Raw genomic sequence first — 17,537 nt, 5'->3', positions numbered from 1 at the left:
CAGGGCTGAGAGGAGAGTCTCAATGTTGATGAGGGCTACTCAAACACTTATCTGGTCATCAGGCTCTGTCTGGAGATCTGCAGCTCTCTACTCAACAAGCTCTTGAATGAGTCATGGAGTGGGATGTCATTTCCACATTTGTTGCCATGGCGCTCGGTTGGGTTTGAAAACACAGGAAGACGGACACGGCAGGTTTAAATTCCAGGTTTATTTGGGAGAGAAAATAACATTCACAGTATTTCCTTCTTCACTCTAAACATGAAAACATTGACATGTCACAACTGCAAACGCCTGTTTTACAAAGCCTCTAGAGTATCGCGGTCCTCTATACAAAAATACTCTGCTGAAAAAGGGGGGGAAATCATTCTTAATCAAAAACGGCAAATTTCCCTTCAATTTTTTTTATCATCTCATAAATGGCAACAGCGTACAAATATGGCAGGTTGGCATTCTCTATATAAAGGTGAAAAGCTGTGTGTAAGTACACAGCCCCAAGAGGCGTGTGTGTGTGTGTGTGTAATGACCTTTCAAATTGTAGCTTCACTAGCTCACTATGCAGACAGAGCTGAAGAAACTAAACAGATGTGTTATGGAATTGGAGTAAGCTGAGTTACAGTTAAAATGGAGGTCACTATGTAATGCAATTTGTGATTGGTCAAGTTGAGGCGATTGGTCAGGTTGAGGTTTTAAGGATGGTGATTGGTCAAGTTGAGGTTCTAAGGATGGTGATTGGTCAGATAAGGTTCCAAGCAAAGGGTCTATGAAAGGCAATTGGTCAAGTCGAGGTTATGCCGATTGTAAGGTGATTGGTCAGGTTTGGGTTCTATGAAACGTGATTGGTCAGATCATGGTTGTATGGAGGTAGGGTAGTTGTCATGGTCAAAATATGATGAACATCAGTTCCTCTGCCGCCAGTCTAACCCTGTGTGTAGGATGTAGGATATGGGGGGTGTTTCCTCACGGGACAGTAAGATTGTAAGACTGATAGGAGAGACAGAACTTGGCCCAGGTTTGAGGACATGCAGGTAAGTTGGACCATCTTAAACCATTTGACATACGCAGTTCATCCAAGCTAAGGAGGGGACTAAATAACAGCTAACCAGGTTATCGATTATGGATATTTAACAGTCATATCACGGAATCCCATATGAGGCTCGTCTTCATTCAGGCCCTAGACAGGACAGGTCAGGCTGGCTAAGCTAAAGCCTCTGGATCCTGGTGCCCTCAGGTCACACAGACAGAAATCACCACAACACAGGCTGGGAGACACATGGAAGGCACAGGGAATCACAACACTCGCGGGAAAGGACAAAAGCAGACAGTTGTGGTGCAATTGGTAATACTGACTGGTTAATCACCTTGGTCAGGCTGGACATTGGACGGTGCTGCCTCCCAACCAATTAGACAGCCGTAGGTTGATGGACTATGCTGGCTTCTAACCAATCAGTCAGCAATATGCCAATAGACTGTGCTGACTTCTAACCAATCAGACACTTTAGGCATGACTAGGATCAGAATACAAAAACTTGGAACAGGAATATAAAACATTAACTGTTTAACATGAAAACTAATTTCTGTCTATATAAAAATGTCAACATTCTGCTTTTCTCCTTTTCTCACTTGATTAAAAAAGGGGTTTAGAGAAGAACTATACAACTCAATTAGTGTTTGCCAAGGGCCCGCTAGTTAAGGGGACGTCTACTCTCGCCATGACAACCACACATAACAGGAAAGAGGGACAGAGGAAAGTCTGTTGTCATGGGGACAAACAAATGACAACTTATGTATATGGACAACAACCGTATGTCTATCTAGTAGTTTAAATTACTCTTCATTCACCTCATCTCCTTTTCCCTCACTGGATGTGCTTCTAAGGGAAGAGGACCATAGAACTACAACTCCCACATAAAACACAAGTACCCAACATGCCTGCCAAGTGACTATGGGGATGCGTCTCATCTAGGAGGCCTATTTCTATGTGAAGCCCTTTCCACCTCCACCTCTTCCTCCTTCACCTCCGCCTCCCGTGTGTGGCCCCGGTTACTGGGCCTCACGGACCTTGGCCTGCAGGGCGTCACATGTCTTCTTGGCGTCGCCGAGCAACATGGCCGTGTTGGGCTTGTAGAAGATGGGGTTGTCGACGGCGGCGTAGCCAACGCCCAGAGAACGCTTCATCACCACCACCTGACACACGCACGCACGTACACAGACACAAACACACACACACAGGGGAAGAGCATGTGTTCTTTATGTTCCAAACTCCCTGGACTAGAATAAGTAGAACCAGAGACTAGTCGACCCCTCCCCACCACAAACACACGCTGAAAGGAAATTGGAACTATGCAGTCATCGTATCAGAACCCTCCAATCAACAGGAGGGCCATGGGAACCAATCACAAGTAAGTAAGAAAAGATCTTTGATGACCAGGTGACTACAGAGAGAGACGGGGGTTTCCTCCCAAACACACACGCAGCTCATCCATAATGCATGGGGCAGATGGTTGCGTTTGGGACAGAGAGGGGTGCAGCCAGAGGTGAGCCTGGCCTGGTCATCAGCACCACTGGAGGCTGGGAGGAGAGGCTGAGAAGCTGGGGGATGGACGCTAGAGGCAGGGGCTGGGGGCATGCATGTATATACCTGTATGTGTGTGTGTGCTCACCTGCTTGGACTTCCACACCTCCAGGACAGGCATCCCAGCGATGATGGAGTTAGGGTCCTCCTGGGATGCTGAGTTCACTGTGTCGTTGGCGCCAATCACAAGGACCAGGTCCGTTTCTGTCGCCACACACACACACACACACACAGTCCACAGTTGCAGGAAGTGCCTCATGCTCAATTAGACCCATGGAGCCAGTGTGACGGGACCTACCAGGGAAGTCTTCATTGATCTCCTCCATCTCCAGGACGATGTCATAGGGCACGCCGGCCTCAGCCAATAGGACATTGAGCTGCCCGGGCATGCGACCCGCCACTGGGTGGATACCGAACCTACAGACAGACCAACACATTAGATACATCTACTAAGTATTACCCTAGGAGAGACAAGCAGGAGTAGTAGAAGAGGGGGAGAGAGAGAGAGGGGGTTCGAGGACAGGAAGCTGATGAGATGAGAGGAAGGAGCAGTTTTACGACCGTTGGTCGTAAAAGGCCTGAGAAGGAAAATAGAAGGAGGAAGGATGGAGAGAGAGAGAGAGAGAGAGAGAGAGAGAGAGAGAGAGAGAGAGAGAGAGAGAGAGAGAGAGAGAGAGAGAGAGAGAGAGAGAGAGAGAGAGAGAGAGAGAGAGAGAGAGAGAGGAGGGCAGAGAGGGTAGGAGGATGGCGGGAGGAGAGAGTAGGAGAGAGGGACAGAGCGGGTAATCACTAGAAGGGTTGTGAGCCGAGTGACAGCAGAGATCAGAGGAGCGGAGCTCGGCTAGCACTGCCTGAAGGTGGCTCCCCCCCCCCCCCGACACTCTCTGATCTCCTGCCATAAAGACTCAGACTCAGTTAGCCATGTCATGTAATTCCGTGCAGTTTGTGTGTGATCCCAGATCTAACAGACTGTTTGTATTACACTGTACTAGAGACTGATCGTATCTCGATCTATCTGAAATAGACGGAGATAGGGTAGGGAGACAGACAGGTAGAGAGACCAGAGGTAGAGAGACCAGAGGTAGAGAGAGGAGAAGAGGACAAGGCGGACCTCCCTGACCAGTCTCTAATCAAGTACAAATGCAGTAAGTAGCAGCAGCTGCTGTAGTCTGGATCAAACAGGAGGGAATTACACCAGGCTTCCGGCCCTCCCTCTCCTACGTCCCCCCCCCCCCCTCCATCCTCACTCTGTACTCTCTCTCTCTTTTCCAGCCCCCGCCCCCCCCCCCCCCCTTTCCCCTCTGTCCCTCCCTTGCCCTCTCTTTCTTCCTTTCCCTGCCCCTCTCTCTCTTTCTCCCTCCATCTGTGTTGTCGTCATGCTGTTGTTGCTCAGGGTCCTCTACCTGACAGACTTGCCCTGCTCCTGTAGGGTCTTCACGAGCTCAGCGATGGGGTACTGGGCCTTGGCTGCGCACAGTCCGTACCCTGGGGGAAAACACACACGCACAGTTAACCTGCGGTTGAAACCTGAAATACAGTCCTACTGTCTCTGGGGGGAGGGGGAGGCTGGGGGGGGGGAGAGGGAGGGAGGCTGAAGAAAGAGACAGAGAGAGTTTAGAGTAACAGTGTAAAAGCGTACCCATAAAGCGTGTCCCATAAATGTTGTATGAATAATAAACATTGAGAAATACCCTGGTATTCCAACCATGTCTTTGATATGCATTTATGAGTGTATGATTTTACCATTCAAATTTCAACCATACGACCAAGCTGAAAGTATGAACTATTTCAACCATTCAGGAAATCACCAATAATAAATTCCACTTCCTTAACGTTGGGTTTCACTAGGCTGTGACAGGCCAGTGCTCCAGTCCTGCTTAACCACTCACAGTCCAGCGCCAGAGGGGCGTGGCCAGAAGACATCCCAGTCAAGAGGAGGGTAGAGTCTGCATGGTTAAGATCATTACCCACTAAATATGGCTTTGATAACCCTACACACACCCATACAAGTGGAAGCTCTTTCCACTCATTTGAAGTCCGGAGATGGAATAATTGGCCATGTTATTTCACAACGCTATAAATAAACACACCAACGTGAACAGCCATGAGGCAGCACCATGCGGCAGCACCAGGCCTCAGATCCTCCCCTGGTGTGCGAGGGGGACAGGAGGGACCGGGATCGGGTTAGAGAGGATGAAAACCTGACCAGCATGGTGAGCTGAGACAACCTGGCCCCGGCCCGGGTGTGTGTGTGTGTGTGTGTGTGCACCCTGCTTCATACACCCCATGTGTAGGCAGCGTGGTGATGGTGGTGGGGAGGGAGGGAGGTCTCTACCGGAGATAGAGCCCTGTTTTGTTTCACTTTGTAGTGTCAGGTTTCTAACAAAGCTCTATACTCGACAGGGAGACCACCAAGGATAGATGCCCCCCCCCCCCTACATGCCACATACACCCCCTTAGCTCGTTAGCTGGTGATTTAACAAGGCCAGTACAGGTTATAGTAGAGGTTAGACAAACACACAGAGCAGCTCTGCTGTAATTCTACAAATATGTGGGCAGCCGGGACATTGTTTTTCACGTCACGGAGACCTCAGAGTCCCAAACCCACTTACTCCATATTAGCATGAGCATGTGTGTGTGTGTGAGTGTGTGTGTGTGCTTACCAGGGGTAATGATGATGCTGTGGGCATCCTTGATCATCTCCACAGTCTGGTCGATGTTGACCTCGGTGTGTGTGCCCACGATCTCCATGGGCTTGCCCGTGCCAGTGGAGGAGGTTCCGTACCCCCCCAGGATCACGTTGGCCAGGGAGCGGTTCATAGCCTGGGAAGGAGGGGGGGGGGGGGGGGGAGGGGGGGACAGGGACAGAGAGATGAAGAGAGAGATCAGGTTATAAGGAGGGACTCGTGGTCTGCCCTCATGGATGCATCAGTATAGTTAGAGGTCCTCCTAGTGGCCTGTAGCAGTACTGCGCCCATCTGACAGGACCACAAACAGGTCCCCTCACTAACAAAGCTAGGAGTTAGGCTCTTCTACACTGTGTGTGTGTGTGGGGTCCTTACCACACACATGATGTATGACAGGATGGCTCCAGAGGAGCCAATGAGAGCTCCTACGATGGTCAGCAGGTTGTTGTTGAGCAGGAAGCCCTCGGCACACAGCGCCCAGCCGGAGTAGCTGTTCAGGACCGTGATCACCACGGGCATGTCCGCCCCGCCGATGGCTGCCGTCAGGGTCACGCCCTGGAGGGACAGGGCCAATCAGTACACTCCACAGCATTTGGACCAATCAGATAAAAGGGGAAACGTGATAGCAGGGAGGTGGGGGGCGGGGCAGGGAGGGTGCACACACGCAAAAGAGGGTGATTGTCAAAACAAGCAACTTCAGGGCTGTGTATGTGCGCGAGATGATATCACTGCAGGGTCACGCTCTAATACACATCTCTCCTGAGGGCCGCCGCTAAGCAGAAGCAGTTACCTCACATCAAGAGGGGGGGGGGGGGAGAGAGAGGGAGAGACAGAGAGAACACACACACACACTCCATACTACCATGATTGCGGAGAGCGCTGACACGGAGCCCAGACAGGTGATGCCCATGGTGTAGCTGGGGGTCCAGCATGTATGGCACCAGGCCCCCCACACTGCCTGCCATCAGACTGGCGTTCAGCATGTGTCGCCCAGGCAACATCAGGGGGGCGGAGCTCAGCATCCCTGGATGAGGGGGGGGGAGGGGGGGCAGGGTTAGCACATACTGTACAAGCCAAAACCAATCCAAAACAACAATTTCAATCCAAACCCAACATTTGGTAAAATATTAGGGGTGTGATTATAGACTGTGTGTGTCTCTGTTTAGGGTGGGCCACAGTCCAACTGCAGTGTGTTTGTGTTTTGATTTTGCATAGCTAACTCTTCGTCACAGTAAATTGAAGCTGAAAAAAACGTTGCATATCAGATCAGCATGTAGAGAGTGTATGTAGAGAAGGGGGGGGGGGGGGCATGTCAAAACTGTTCTGTCAACCTTCCAAAAGCACCGACTGGAAAACAAGACCCTTTAAATGGGAGAGTGAGAGGAAGAGGAGGGATTGATTCAGGGTGGAGATGGTGGCAACGGTGGTTGTGGTGATCAGGGCATGTCTGTGCACTCTGTGTGTGTGTGTGTGTGTGTGTGTGTGTGTATACTCCAGGAATAATGAGTTCCAGCTTTCAGGAGCAAGTGGAAAATGACTGGAGGGAAGGAGGGGGGAGAGGACCTTCCAGATGCCCCTCCCCTCCCTGTCCTCCTCCACCACCCCCCCCCACCACCCCCCCCCCCACCCCACCCCCACCCCCCCCCCCCCACCCCCCCCATGCTCACCCTGCAGTTTGCCGTAGGCCACCAGGGAGCCGCTGAAGGTGACCCCCCCGATGAAGGTGCCCAGGTAGGCGATGATCTTGGTGAGGTTGGCCGTGGGGGTCCGTGGCAAAGTGGGGGTACTCCACCATGTACTCTGCCACGCAGGTCAGCACGGCGGCCAGGCCTACCAGGCTGTGGAACGCTGCCACCAGCTGGGGCAGCTCTGTGATCTGGATCCGCTTGGCGATGCCCAGACCTGGGGGGCGGGTGGGGGGGGGGGTGAAGAGAGGGGGTAAGTACTCTGCAGTACACACAGACACACACACACACACACACACACACACACGCCTGCTGGGAACCGAGCCATTCTGATGGCAGGTGTTAATGATGAGGATGTTTAGGGAAATACCATGTTTGTTACTGGACCTCCTTGTGTGTGCGTGTGTGTGTGTGTGCGCGTGTGTTTGTGTAACTGTGAGCATCTGGAAGCAGGCTAGAGCATGAAGGCCAGTTTAGTCTGGCTCTTCCTGGAATAATTAGTATGTAGATGAACCTGACTGGATAGACCTGCTGGCGTGTGAGCGTGTGTGTGTGTGTGATGCAGACATGATGGTGGCCATTAGACTCCACCACAGTCGAGACCAGTTACAAATTGGTTTGATCTATACACCACACTCACACACATACACATCTGACATTTAACAAGCTCAAGACATCCCTCTTTAACACGCACAATCCAGACCCGCCCCCCCCCCCCCCCCCCCCCCCACACACACACACACACACACACACACACACACACACACACACACACACACACACACACACACACACACACACACACACACACACACACACACACACACACACACACACACACACACACACACACACACACAACCCCTGTACGCACCAGCAGTGCCCCCCACAGCCATGGCCATGGTCATCTGTCCCAGCAGCTCAGGGCTGGGTTTGAGCGCGCCCAGGGCGGCGGCGATGCCCCCTGCCACGCCCATCATGCCCAGGGCGTTGCCCAGACGGGCGGTGGACTGGTTGGACAGCCCCGCCAGTGCCCCCACACAGCACAGACCAGAGCCCAGGTACATCATCTAAGAGGACAAAACACACACACACACACACATGGTATATCATCTACACACTTCACAGAGAAGATCACACACACACACGTCGGTGAAGCGGACCTGCTCGATGTTGTACCCGGCCTGGAGGGCCGCGGCGTAGCCTCCGACAAACACACCCGTGGGAAGCATGTACAGGTAGTGGTACTCGGGGGGGTCTGTGGGCCGCTTGAACATGTCCAACATCTTCTTAGTGACCAGGAAGCCACCTGGGGAAGGGAGAGGAGAGAGAGGAGAGAGAGGAGAAAAGGAGAGAGGTTGAAGAGAGACCATGGAATAGTGCATGTGTTGACTACTACCAGGGCTCTTCCAGGCCGCTTGGATCTCTGTCCTGAGAGTACCCTGTCAACTTTTACAGCCCCTACACACACACACACACACACACACACAGGTGATCCAAGAGACTATTACTGTCCCAGACTCAGGAATGCTGCTCTTTGAAAGGACGGGACTTTCCAAACTTCAAGAGGAAAAAACTCCAAACCTGCAGCCAGACCAGAGCAGGGGAACAGGAGAGAGGAGGAGAGGAAAAGGAGATGGAAAGAGGGAGAGGCAGAGAGAGACGGACGGAGAGAGGGGCCGAGCGAGCAGAACAGGTAGAGACATGGGGCGTTGGGTTTGTCCTGTTCCCAGGGGTTTATGGGTACTGCAGTCCAAGGCGGGCAGAGAAGCGGACCCAGCAAGGCACTAAAACAGAAATTAAACACCTGTTCTTTACAGGAACGTACATGTGTAATACTGCACATTGCCCTGGCAGGAGATCTGAGGGCGTAACGACTAGGCCATGCCAGCCCCTCATTAGCAGGGCAGGGAGACCCCGCCATGACCCCTGAACCCTGGTGGTGTCCTGGCCCTCCTTGGGACGTGCCCCTGGGGGGGGGGGGGTTCACAAAACCGTCCTAGCAAGACCAGAACAGGGTCCCTGACCGAGATTCAGACCAGGCCCACCAGGGCCCGCTTCAGACCTGTGTGTGTGTGTGTGTGTGTGTGTGTGAGCAACTCACCAGCAATGTTGACGGAGGAGATGAAAGCAGCGAGAACAGCCAGGGTCTCGGCGGTGCTGGTGGGGGCCAAGCCTCCACCCATGAGAGACAGACCGCCCACAGCAGTCAGACCTGGGAGAGAGAGACACACACAGAGAGGTTTAGGTCGGTTGTTAAAGAGCAAAAGTTACAATCCTTCATTTAAAGTATGAATCACCTATCCTCCTCCTCCTCCCACCTTCCCCTCCCCCTCCCCTCTCCCTGCTCCTACCCCCCCTAGAGGAAATCCTGATAACCATCGCGGCTGTAATCATTACCAGGCAGGCAGCAGCCTAACTAGACACACTTACCCCAATGTATGTGTGTGTGTGTGTTTGCGCACGCGTTTCCTGTCCCTCTCTGGAATTCCAGGGCAACAGTTGGTCACATGCAAGCAGCAGAACAAAGGAGAGCGAGCTGGGTACCTTACTGGCACAGGAAACACTACAGACCACCTTCTCTCTCTCTCTTTCTCCCCATCTCTCTCTCTCTCCCCCCCCTCTCTTTACTAAACCAATCCCCATCAAAGACCCATGATGCCTTCCAGCACCATGTCCTCACCGCTTAGCTCCCCCCCCCCCCCCCTCCCTCCAGGACATGGAGATCACAGACATCAGCAGCAGGTCATCAGGAGGCAGATCCTCAGCCTGTGACGTCTGGGCGTAGTCACGACTGACACCAGTCAGAGAGACCGAGGTCTCTCTTTGCCACACACACACATTTCACACAGAGAGAAAGAGAGAGAGACAGAGAGGTTTAACTAATTAACAGGAAGTGTGCAGTAGGTCCTGCTAATCGCTCTGCAGGATATCTCAGCATGCCCCTGTGATGTTGCTGTCTGGGAAACCTAGGGCATATAGACAAGCACAGACACACACAACGTGTGTGTGTGTGGTCTTTAAAGAGACCCCAAGAGTGCTATAGCTCACACAGACAGCATGGCTCTTCCGCCTCCTACTCTCGACAGCAATCAAAGTGTGTGAGAACACACACACACCCTCAGTGTTAACCCAGGGTTATAAAGAGGTTGCCTATGTGTGAAACAGGATCAAGGGAGGGGAGGAGGGATGGAGAGGAGAAGCCAGGCAGAGAAGGTGCTCTTTGAAGTGGCTTTCAGAGCCCGAGCCAGACTGCTGATCACACAACCTCATCCTGCCTACAAGTCAGGTTACCACGGCAGCCGTCCAGCCATCGGTCTGACGGCAGGGAGGAGGAGGAGGAGTCTTGGAGCAGGAGGAATGAGGAGCAGAGAGACTGGACAGCCTGTCCGTTATGTGTCACCTGAGATGGCGTTGGTGACAGACATGAGAGGCGAGTGCAGAGCGGGGGTCACCCCCCAGACGGTGTGGTACCCCACGATGCCCGCCAGGCCGAAGGTGGTGACCATCTGGGTGAAGGCGGCGTTGGGCGCGGCCAGGCCCAGACCCAGCAGAGTGGTGAAACCTGGGGGACAGACAGCACAGTAACCCTCACTGACCCAGCAGATGTCAAACACAACAGAGCTGAACATTGTGTGTGTGTGTGTGTGTGGCGGGGCTCACCTCCAGTGTACATGCCGGCCGTGGTGAGGGAGTGTGTGTGTGTGTGTGTGTACACATGAGGGTGTGTGTGTGGCGGGGCTGACCTCCAGTGTACATGCCGGCCGTGGTGAGGGTGGCCTTGAAAGGGGACACGGCCGCTGCCTTGGCCTTCTGCAGCTCCTGCACACTCGGAGGCTTGGGGGGGGCGGCCACGGGGATGTTGTTGGGCTGGGGGGCCGGGAACAGGTTCTTACCATTCTGAAAGAGACAGAAGGGAGGGAGGGAGGGAGCAGGGGGAAGGAGACATGACAAGGGTGAGATAATAATCCATCTGAAAAATAACAAAGGTCTCAAGCTTCTGTGAACCCAGACCAGGTATTCCAATCTGAGATCAAAGGAGGGCTCTATTTGATAGTGTCTCTATTACAGGAACATCAGCAGTTCCACTGGTGGCTCATGGATCATGTTCACAGCAGACTGCATAAGTCATCATCAGCCAGCAGGCCAAGGGCTGGAACACACACACACACACACACGCATGGCACGCCACAATCCATCACCATGCCTGGCCCACTACGCAGAGAACACACTACTAAACAACACCTCACCTCTGTCTGTCTGTGTGTCTGTGTGTCTGTGTGTGTGTGTGTGTGTGTGTGTGTGTGTGTGTGTGTGTGTGTGTGTGTGTGTGTGTGTGAGACAGAACCCCTAATCACCAGCAAGACTACAGCAGTGATGACTAAATAAGTCCAGCTGTTACCAAGACTATCCTATCAAATGAATCATACAAACATTTCTCTCTTGACCTCCTCTCGTTGACCTCTTATTCCCATCGCGTGCCACGTTCTAAGATGTAGCACCCGTGGTGTAGAAGCCATGGCCGCGGCGGCCTCCAGGCGCGAGTGTGGTACCTGCATGACGATGGACCCCCGCACCACGTGGTCCATGGTCCCGTAGTCAAACTGCTCCTTGACGTCAAAGTAGAAGTTGTCCTTGTCTGGGGAGATGGCCCGGATCAGCTTGATCACGTTGTTGGAGTACAGGGTGCTGGACTGGGTGGGCAGGCGGCTGGGCAGGTCAGTGTAGCCGATGTGGGTCACACCCTGGAACACACACACACACACACACACCACCCAGCCCAGGTTACACTGGACTCCTCTGGTGTACAGGCAGCTACAACCTGGTTTACCTGGTCACCTGACTACCAAACACCCCTGGTTACCTGGTGTCCAGACTACCAAACAGCCCTGGTTACCTGGTGTTCAGACTACCAAACATCCCTGGTTACCTGGTGTCCAGACTACCAAACAGCCCTGGTTACCTGGTGTACAGACAGCTCCCCAGGTACGGTGGTCTCTATGTTGCCCCCAGCCTCGGCTGCCAGGTCCACCACCACAGAGCCATCCTTCATTGTCTCAACCATGTCCTTGGTTATGAGGATGGGCGCCCGGCGACCTGCACACACACACACACACACACACACACACGTCAAACCCTGAGTGAATGTCCCTTTTGCAAGACCTACCAGACATGATTGATCCCAGGTCTTAGTGGAGGTAGAGAGGATCCTGAAACCAACTGGGTCAAAGAATGGAAGTATGTGTGTGCGGAGTGTGTGTGTCCTCACCAGGAATGAGCGCCGTGCTGATAAGGATGTCCACCTCCGTGCACTGCTTGGCGAACAGCTTCATCTCAGCCTCGATGAACTCCTTGGACATCTCCTTGGCGTAGCCCCCCTGGCCCTCCCCCGACTCCTCACAGTCCACCTCCAGAGGCTCCGCCCCCAGGGACTTGAACTGCTCCAGGGCCGCCGCTCTGGGGGGGGTGGGATAAAGAGGGTAGGTGAAGGGACACACACATCAAAACCACATCAAACGCCATGGCAGACTGATGCAGAAATGTACATTTACACACACACACACACATCCACCTCTACCAGTTATATTACATGGGATGGTACTGCTTGGCCTCCTAAGACCTCCAGTCTCCAGCCCGTTTCTTCTCATTACTCTCATCTCACCCTGTATTGCCGTAGGTGCTGCTGCAGCCTAGTGGACAGTTGGAGAACTGACCACTCCTAATTTTGTTAAGAGTCAGTCAAGTGTGTAAGCCAATCCTTTCACCCTGACCAGGGTCAAGTTAACCAATATAAGTCCAATTAAGTTGATCTCCACTCTGGTCTAGAGAGAGGGAGGTAGCACTCAGTGTGGGTGTGTGTGTGTACATATGAATTTGGTTTTGTTCTTGTTGATGAAAATGTGACTAGTGTAGAAGTACAACTAAAAGGATTAGTTCAGATAGGATAAAAAGGTATTTATGAAAAAGAATTACAATATAGAACCATATAGGATTTAGATTAAACTGCTAGGAAACTGTTAAAAGGAGCAAGACCAAGATTTCCGGACGTGTACTTGTACAAACAAACTTGAATGTTAAAACTCCAAAGCGTGCGTGTGCCTACCCACCTGGTGTCGAAGCCCCTGACGATGGCGCCCATGGCCCTGGCTGTGCCCGCTGCTGCCAGTCCTGCCACCCCTCCTCCGATGATCAGCACCTGGAGGGGGAGGGGGGGGGAGATGTAGCAAACAGGACAGTACAGCAGACCAGTGTATGGATGTAGTGTAGTATGAATGAAGTACAGGTAGTAATAGTAGTAGGAAGCCAGCAGCACACCTTGGCTGGAGGAACCTTCCCTGCCGCTGTGATCTGGCCGGTGAAGAAGCGTCCAAAACTGTTGGCTGCCAGAACCACAGACTTGTACCTGCGGAGGAGAGGGGGACACAGTCAGCTGACAGTACTGTACTCCCAGACTGTAAAGACTGTGTTTCTGTGGATATATACCCCAACACTGCGCCAGTGAGACACCCAGACATCAGAGTAACTGAGCCAGGAGAGATGGATATACCCGACATCATGTCTCGTGTGTTTCTCCTACCCTGCTATGTTGGCCATGGAGCTGAGGGCGTCGTATCCCTGGGCGATGGTAACCCGGGGGACCTGGTCCATGGCGACCACAGTTGTGTTCTTCTGGGCCAGTAGGTCCAGCAGGTCGGGGTTCTGGGCGGGGTAGATGAAGCTCACCAGCGTAGCTGCATCCTTCATCAGGTCCACCTCATGGGCCCCCAGCTCCGGGTTAAATATGGGGGCGCGCACCTGGGGGAGTGTGTGTGTGTGTGTGGGGGGGGGGGGGGGGGAAGGTGAGGGCCAGACACACACAGATAAAAGCAGACACACACATATCAATATAGAAACACAGATACACAATCCAGACCCCAAAAGCAATCTCCACCTTATTACTGCATTATATCTGTGAGTAACAGGATTGTTCTAAAGCCCCAAATAGACCTCTCAGATGTTCTCCCCCACCCCAGCTACCTGTACTGTCCTCTGCCCCTTACTCTACCTTCCCTCTCTTTCCTCAATCTCTCCCTCCCTTTCTCTTCCCCCTCTTTCACCTCTGCCACCAGTAGCAGGCTCTGCTCCTCTCTACATCTAACCCTCCCTCGCTCCCTCCCTCTTACCTTGAGCAGTACGTCTGAGCCCAGGACCTCTTTCACGCCAGCGATGGAGGCACCAGCCTGTGTGTACTGCTCGTCGGGGAACTTGGAGGGCTCTCCGGCGCCAGACTGCACCACCACGTTGAAGCCCTGCTTGATGAGAGCCTGCACACCGGCCGGGGACAGCGCCACTCGCCGCTCGTTCTTGAAGATCTCTTTGGGGACGCCCACAGTCAGCTGCTTGTAGGGGATGCCTGGGGGTGTGGGGTTAGACCACGATCACATCAGAGCACATCTGTGACTGATCACCTGAGCGGAGGAGAAATGGTCCTCTCTAGCTGACTGAACAGACTGACGCTAAACCATGATGAGTGACAAACCAGACTGAGTGGACAGGCTGGTTTGTGGTTTGAGTGGACAGGCTGGTTTGTGGTCTGAGTGGACAGGCTGGTTTGTGGTCTGAGTGGACAGGCTGGTTTGTGGTCTGAGTGGACAGGCTGGTTTTTGGTCTGAGTGGACAGGCTGGTTTGTGGTCTGAGTGGACAGGCTGGTTTGTGGTCTGAGTGGACAGGCTGGTTTGTGGTCTGAGTGGACAGGCCAATCCACACATGACAGAGGACATATGCTGCTCCTATGGAAAATTCCACAGCTGCAGGACTACTGTGTCTATACATAAACAGGCAACGGACTCACTCACTCAGACCTGACTGCCCAGTGATTGGTTGGCAAGAATAGAATTTCCCAGCTGTCACTGAAGCAAGATAATCACAGGAAACTGAGACAGTGTTCACCGTCATTCAGACATCTACATGTGTGTACACACACACACCCACCCACCCACACACACACACACGCACACGTACACACACCAACCCACACACACGTACACACACGCAGGGTAGACAACACATGGACTCTAGTACATGCTGTGCGAACTTGGGACTGGAAGCACACCTGGCTAGTTCCAACAGGAACTAGACCAGGAGCAGTCAGGTTGTTCAGACAGCTTTACTATTAGCAGGGACAGCTAACACTAACAGATATCATGGTCAGGGTGCAAACTGCTAGCCAGAGTGTATTTAGGCTACTCAGCAGCATGGTAGGTGAAGGTAGGTAGGTGAAGGTAGGTAGTTACCTGGGGAGGCACAGCGCCACAGAGCAGACTGGGTCCTGAAGAAGCGCAGGCATGGCGTCTTGACGGAGGCAGCGTTGGGGAGTTTCACACAGGCCACCCCACTGAGCAGGGGGGCCGAGCAGCTGGAAGCCACCACACGCAGGAGGCTCGCCATGGCTGACACACGCACACACCGATGGAGCTAGACAGCCTGACAAACCTCCTCCTACCTGAGAGGAGAGGGGCACACAAGAGAGAGAGACAGAGAGAGAGAGAGAGAGAGAGAGAGAGAGAGAGAGACAACATTGAGGGGGACAGAGGGTAGGAGGAGAGTTAGAGAGCGAGCGAGAGAGAATGGGAGGAGATGGGTGTTAAAAAAAATTATTTGACCCATACTTCTGGCATTGTCTAACCCCCACACGTCACTAGCTTAGCTCCATCAAACACACACATAATTCTTCAGCTCATGCCACAGTAGCCTACGGGAATGTGTTCAACACAAGGACATTGAGACACGTGTAGAATTATGCAATAGGTCACATTTCTCCTTCAAGACAATATTGCTGAAGTTAAACTTAACTTTGCTCCATATAGCCCCTCTGTCTGGGACTGATGACACACTACTCCACCTCCTTCCTCATAGGTTGTCTACCTCGAGCCTACACACTACTGTAGAAGCACACTCACACTTGCCAATACAACACGATATTTATGACTTGAGGCACAGTGACATACTGTACTGTAGACTATAGTCTCCTAGACAGTCATACACACTAACACACTAGTCTTGGCACAGACATGATAAACATCTAACCAATACTAAAGCAGCTGCAGAGATGGTTAAGAAAGTCAAGGACAGGCCTGGAAAAGCCCTTAATACCATCAAGCCCTCTTTCCCCTTTTGCTCTCCCTCCCCCTCTTTGACACTGGTCCCTGCATGATATTTTTGTTTAATATTTTGGCCGAGAGAACTGACAGTCTCAACACTGGCAGACTAGTTCAATGTGGAGTGTGTCAGCTCCTGGGAGACTGAATCCTGTATTGATTACAACAGTCAATACTTATCTCTGCTGCCCATGCAGAACAACCCTGCAAACAAGGCCAGCTCCATTCTACTGTGTCCCTGTTCTCATTTCCTTAATAGAACTTAATAGACATAATTACACATGTACTTCCATCAAATCAGTCAGTGTCCTCAGGCGGTATTGGTCACCTGTTTGTTTCTCACCATGGGAACGGCTAATATAGTGACGACAAACTAACCGTCGTTGTTACCTACTGCTATTAGGTTTCGTATGTTTCATATTATGCAGCACGTTATCAGCTGAATGTCTCTGAAATTATAAATATAAAAGGGCTAGCTAGAGCAGCAACAAGGGGTGCAGGGGAGGGGGGCTTCTGCAGCCCACTCCGAAGACAAAAGCATATGTCCGACTTTAAAACAAGACCACCACGTCAGCAGTAGGCTATACAATGTGATTAGTTGGCAGTTGTTTGTATACATTCGTTCATTTTAACCTTGCAGAAAGTCAAGCCGTATCCCATCGTTGTTGAATATAATTTAATGCACGTTTGTTTATACGTGAAAGGTTATGTGAAGGCAATGGCGCACTGGGAAATCAAAGCTCTAGTACTGTAGTACAGTATACTGCTCGCTATATAGCGTTAGATCATAACTTAAGCTTGTTGATGATGCAGCTATTTGAAACTGTCTCGATAAGCTATCTGCCTATTTGGAAACATTCAAGAACAAATAAATAGTATAGTAATAATAGCCTAGTTTATCACAATTCGAACATAAAATGTATACTTCGTTTTAAATTGATAGAGGGACTCCGATGAACGTGTCCACATTCTAACCGGACTGCCAGCCATCTGTCTGTGGATTTGGATAGAGGGCGGGCGCATCTGTAGCCGACCATCACTTTCCTTTCCAAAAGCGTCTTGCTGCAAAACTAGAGCTAGCTGGCTAGCAAGGATTTGCTACAATAACAACTACACTATATATGTTAGTGCACCACGCACTTCCAATATATGCACGCACACATATTCGCTTATATAATAGCTTTGTTAATTGTTCAATAGTGACAAATTCTAAGTTGTGTCAACTTAAACGACTGACCTTTGCAGAGAGAGCCTTGCTTTTGTGCGGCACAGTCAAACTTTCGGTGCACCCGGAAGATATACTGTACGCTTCACTCTTCAACGTACTTATTGGATCAGGAGCCCTGTACCCGGGTGCGTGTTTTGACTGACAAGATTCAGAACCACACTGTTTACAGCAGTCAGCAAGGAACATTAATAATTAAAATCCAATTATTTTGAGTTTGTACACAATCG

General features: G+C 51.8%; 1 protein-coding gene across 1 annotated transcript; it reads right to left on the bottom strand.

Annotated features, from left to right (window-relative positions):
• Positions 1–189: 189 nt before the first annotated feature.
• On the bottom strand, positions 190–17,442 carry nnt (nicotinamide nucleotide transhydrogenase). The gene is given in 24 exon segments (XM_062477717.1): positions 190–2,184; positions 2,661–2,776; positions 2,871–2,989; positions 3,976–4,057; positions 5,236–5,395; positions 5,635–5,814; positions 6,122–6,181; positions 6,183–6,283; positions 6,927–7,023; positions 7,025–7,161; positions 7,819–8,014; positions 8,108–8,253; positions 9,049–9,159; positions 10,348–10,509; positions 10,691–10,844; positions 11,498–11,689; positions 11,908–12,041; positions 12,214–12,401; positions 13,052–13,140; positions 13,260–13,347; positions 13,522–13,739; positions 14,108–14,337; positions 15,219–15,427; positions 17,320–17,442. Coding segments are annotated over 23 exon segments (3,258 nt in total). The 5' UTR covers positions 15,373–15,427; positions 17,320–17,442; the 3' UTR covers positions 190–2,040.
• Positions 17,443–17,537: the final 95 nt, after the last annotated feature.

This window comes from Osmerus eperlanus, chromosome 14, assembly GCF_963692335.1.
Source record: "Osmerus eperlanus chromosome 14, fOsmEpe2.1, whole genome shotgun sequence".
NCBI classification, from domain to species: domain Eukaryota; kingdom Metazoa; phylum Chordata; class Actinopteri; order Osmeriformes; family Osmeridae; genus Osmerus; species Osmerus eperlanus.
This window is presented reverse-complemented; position numbering and strand designations above follow the sequence as displayed.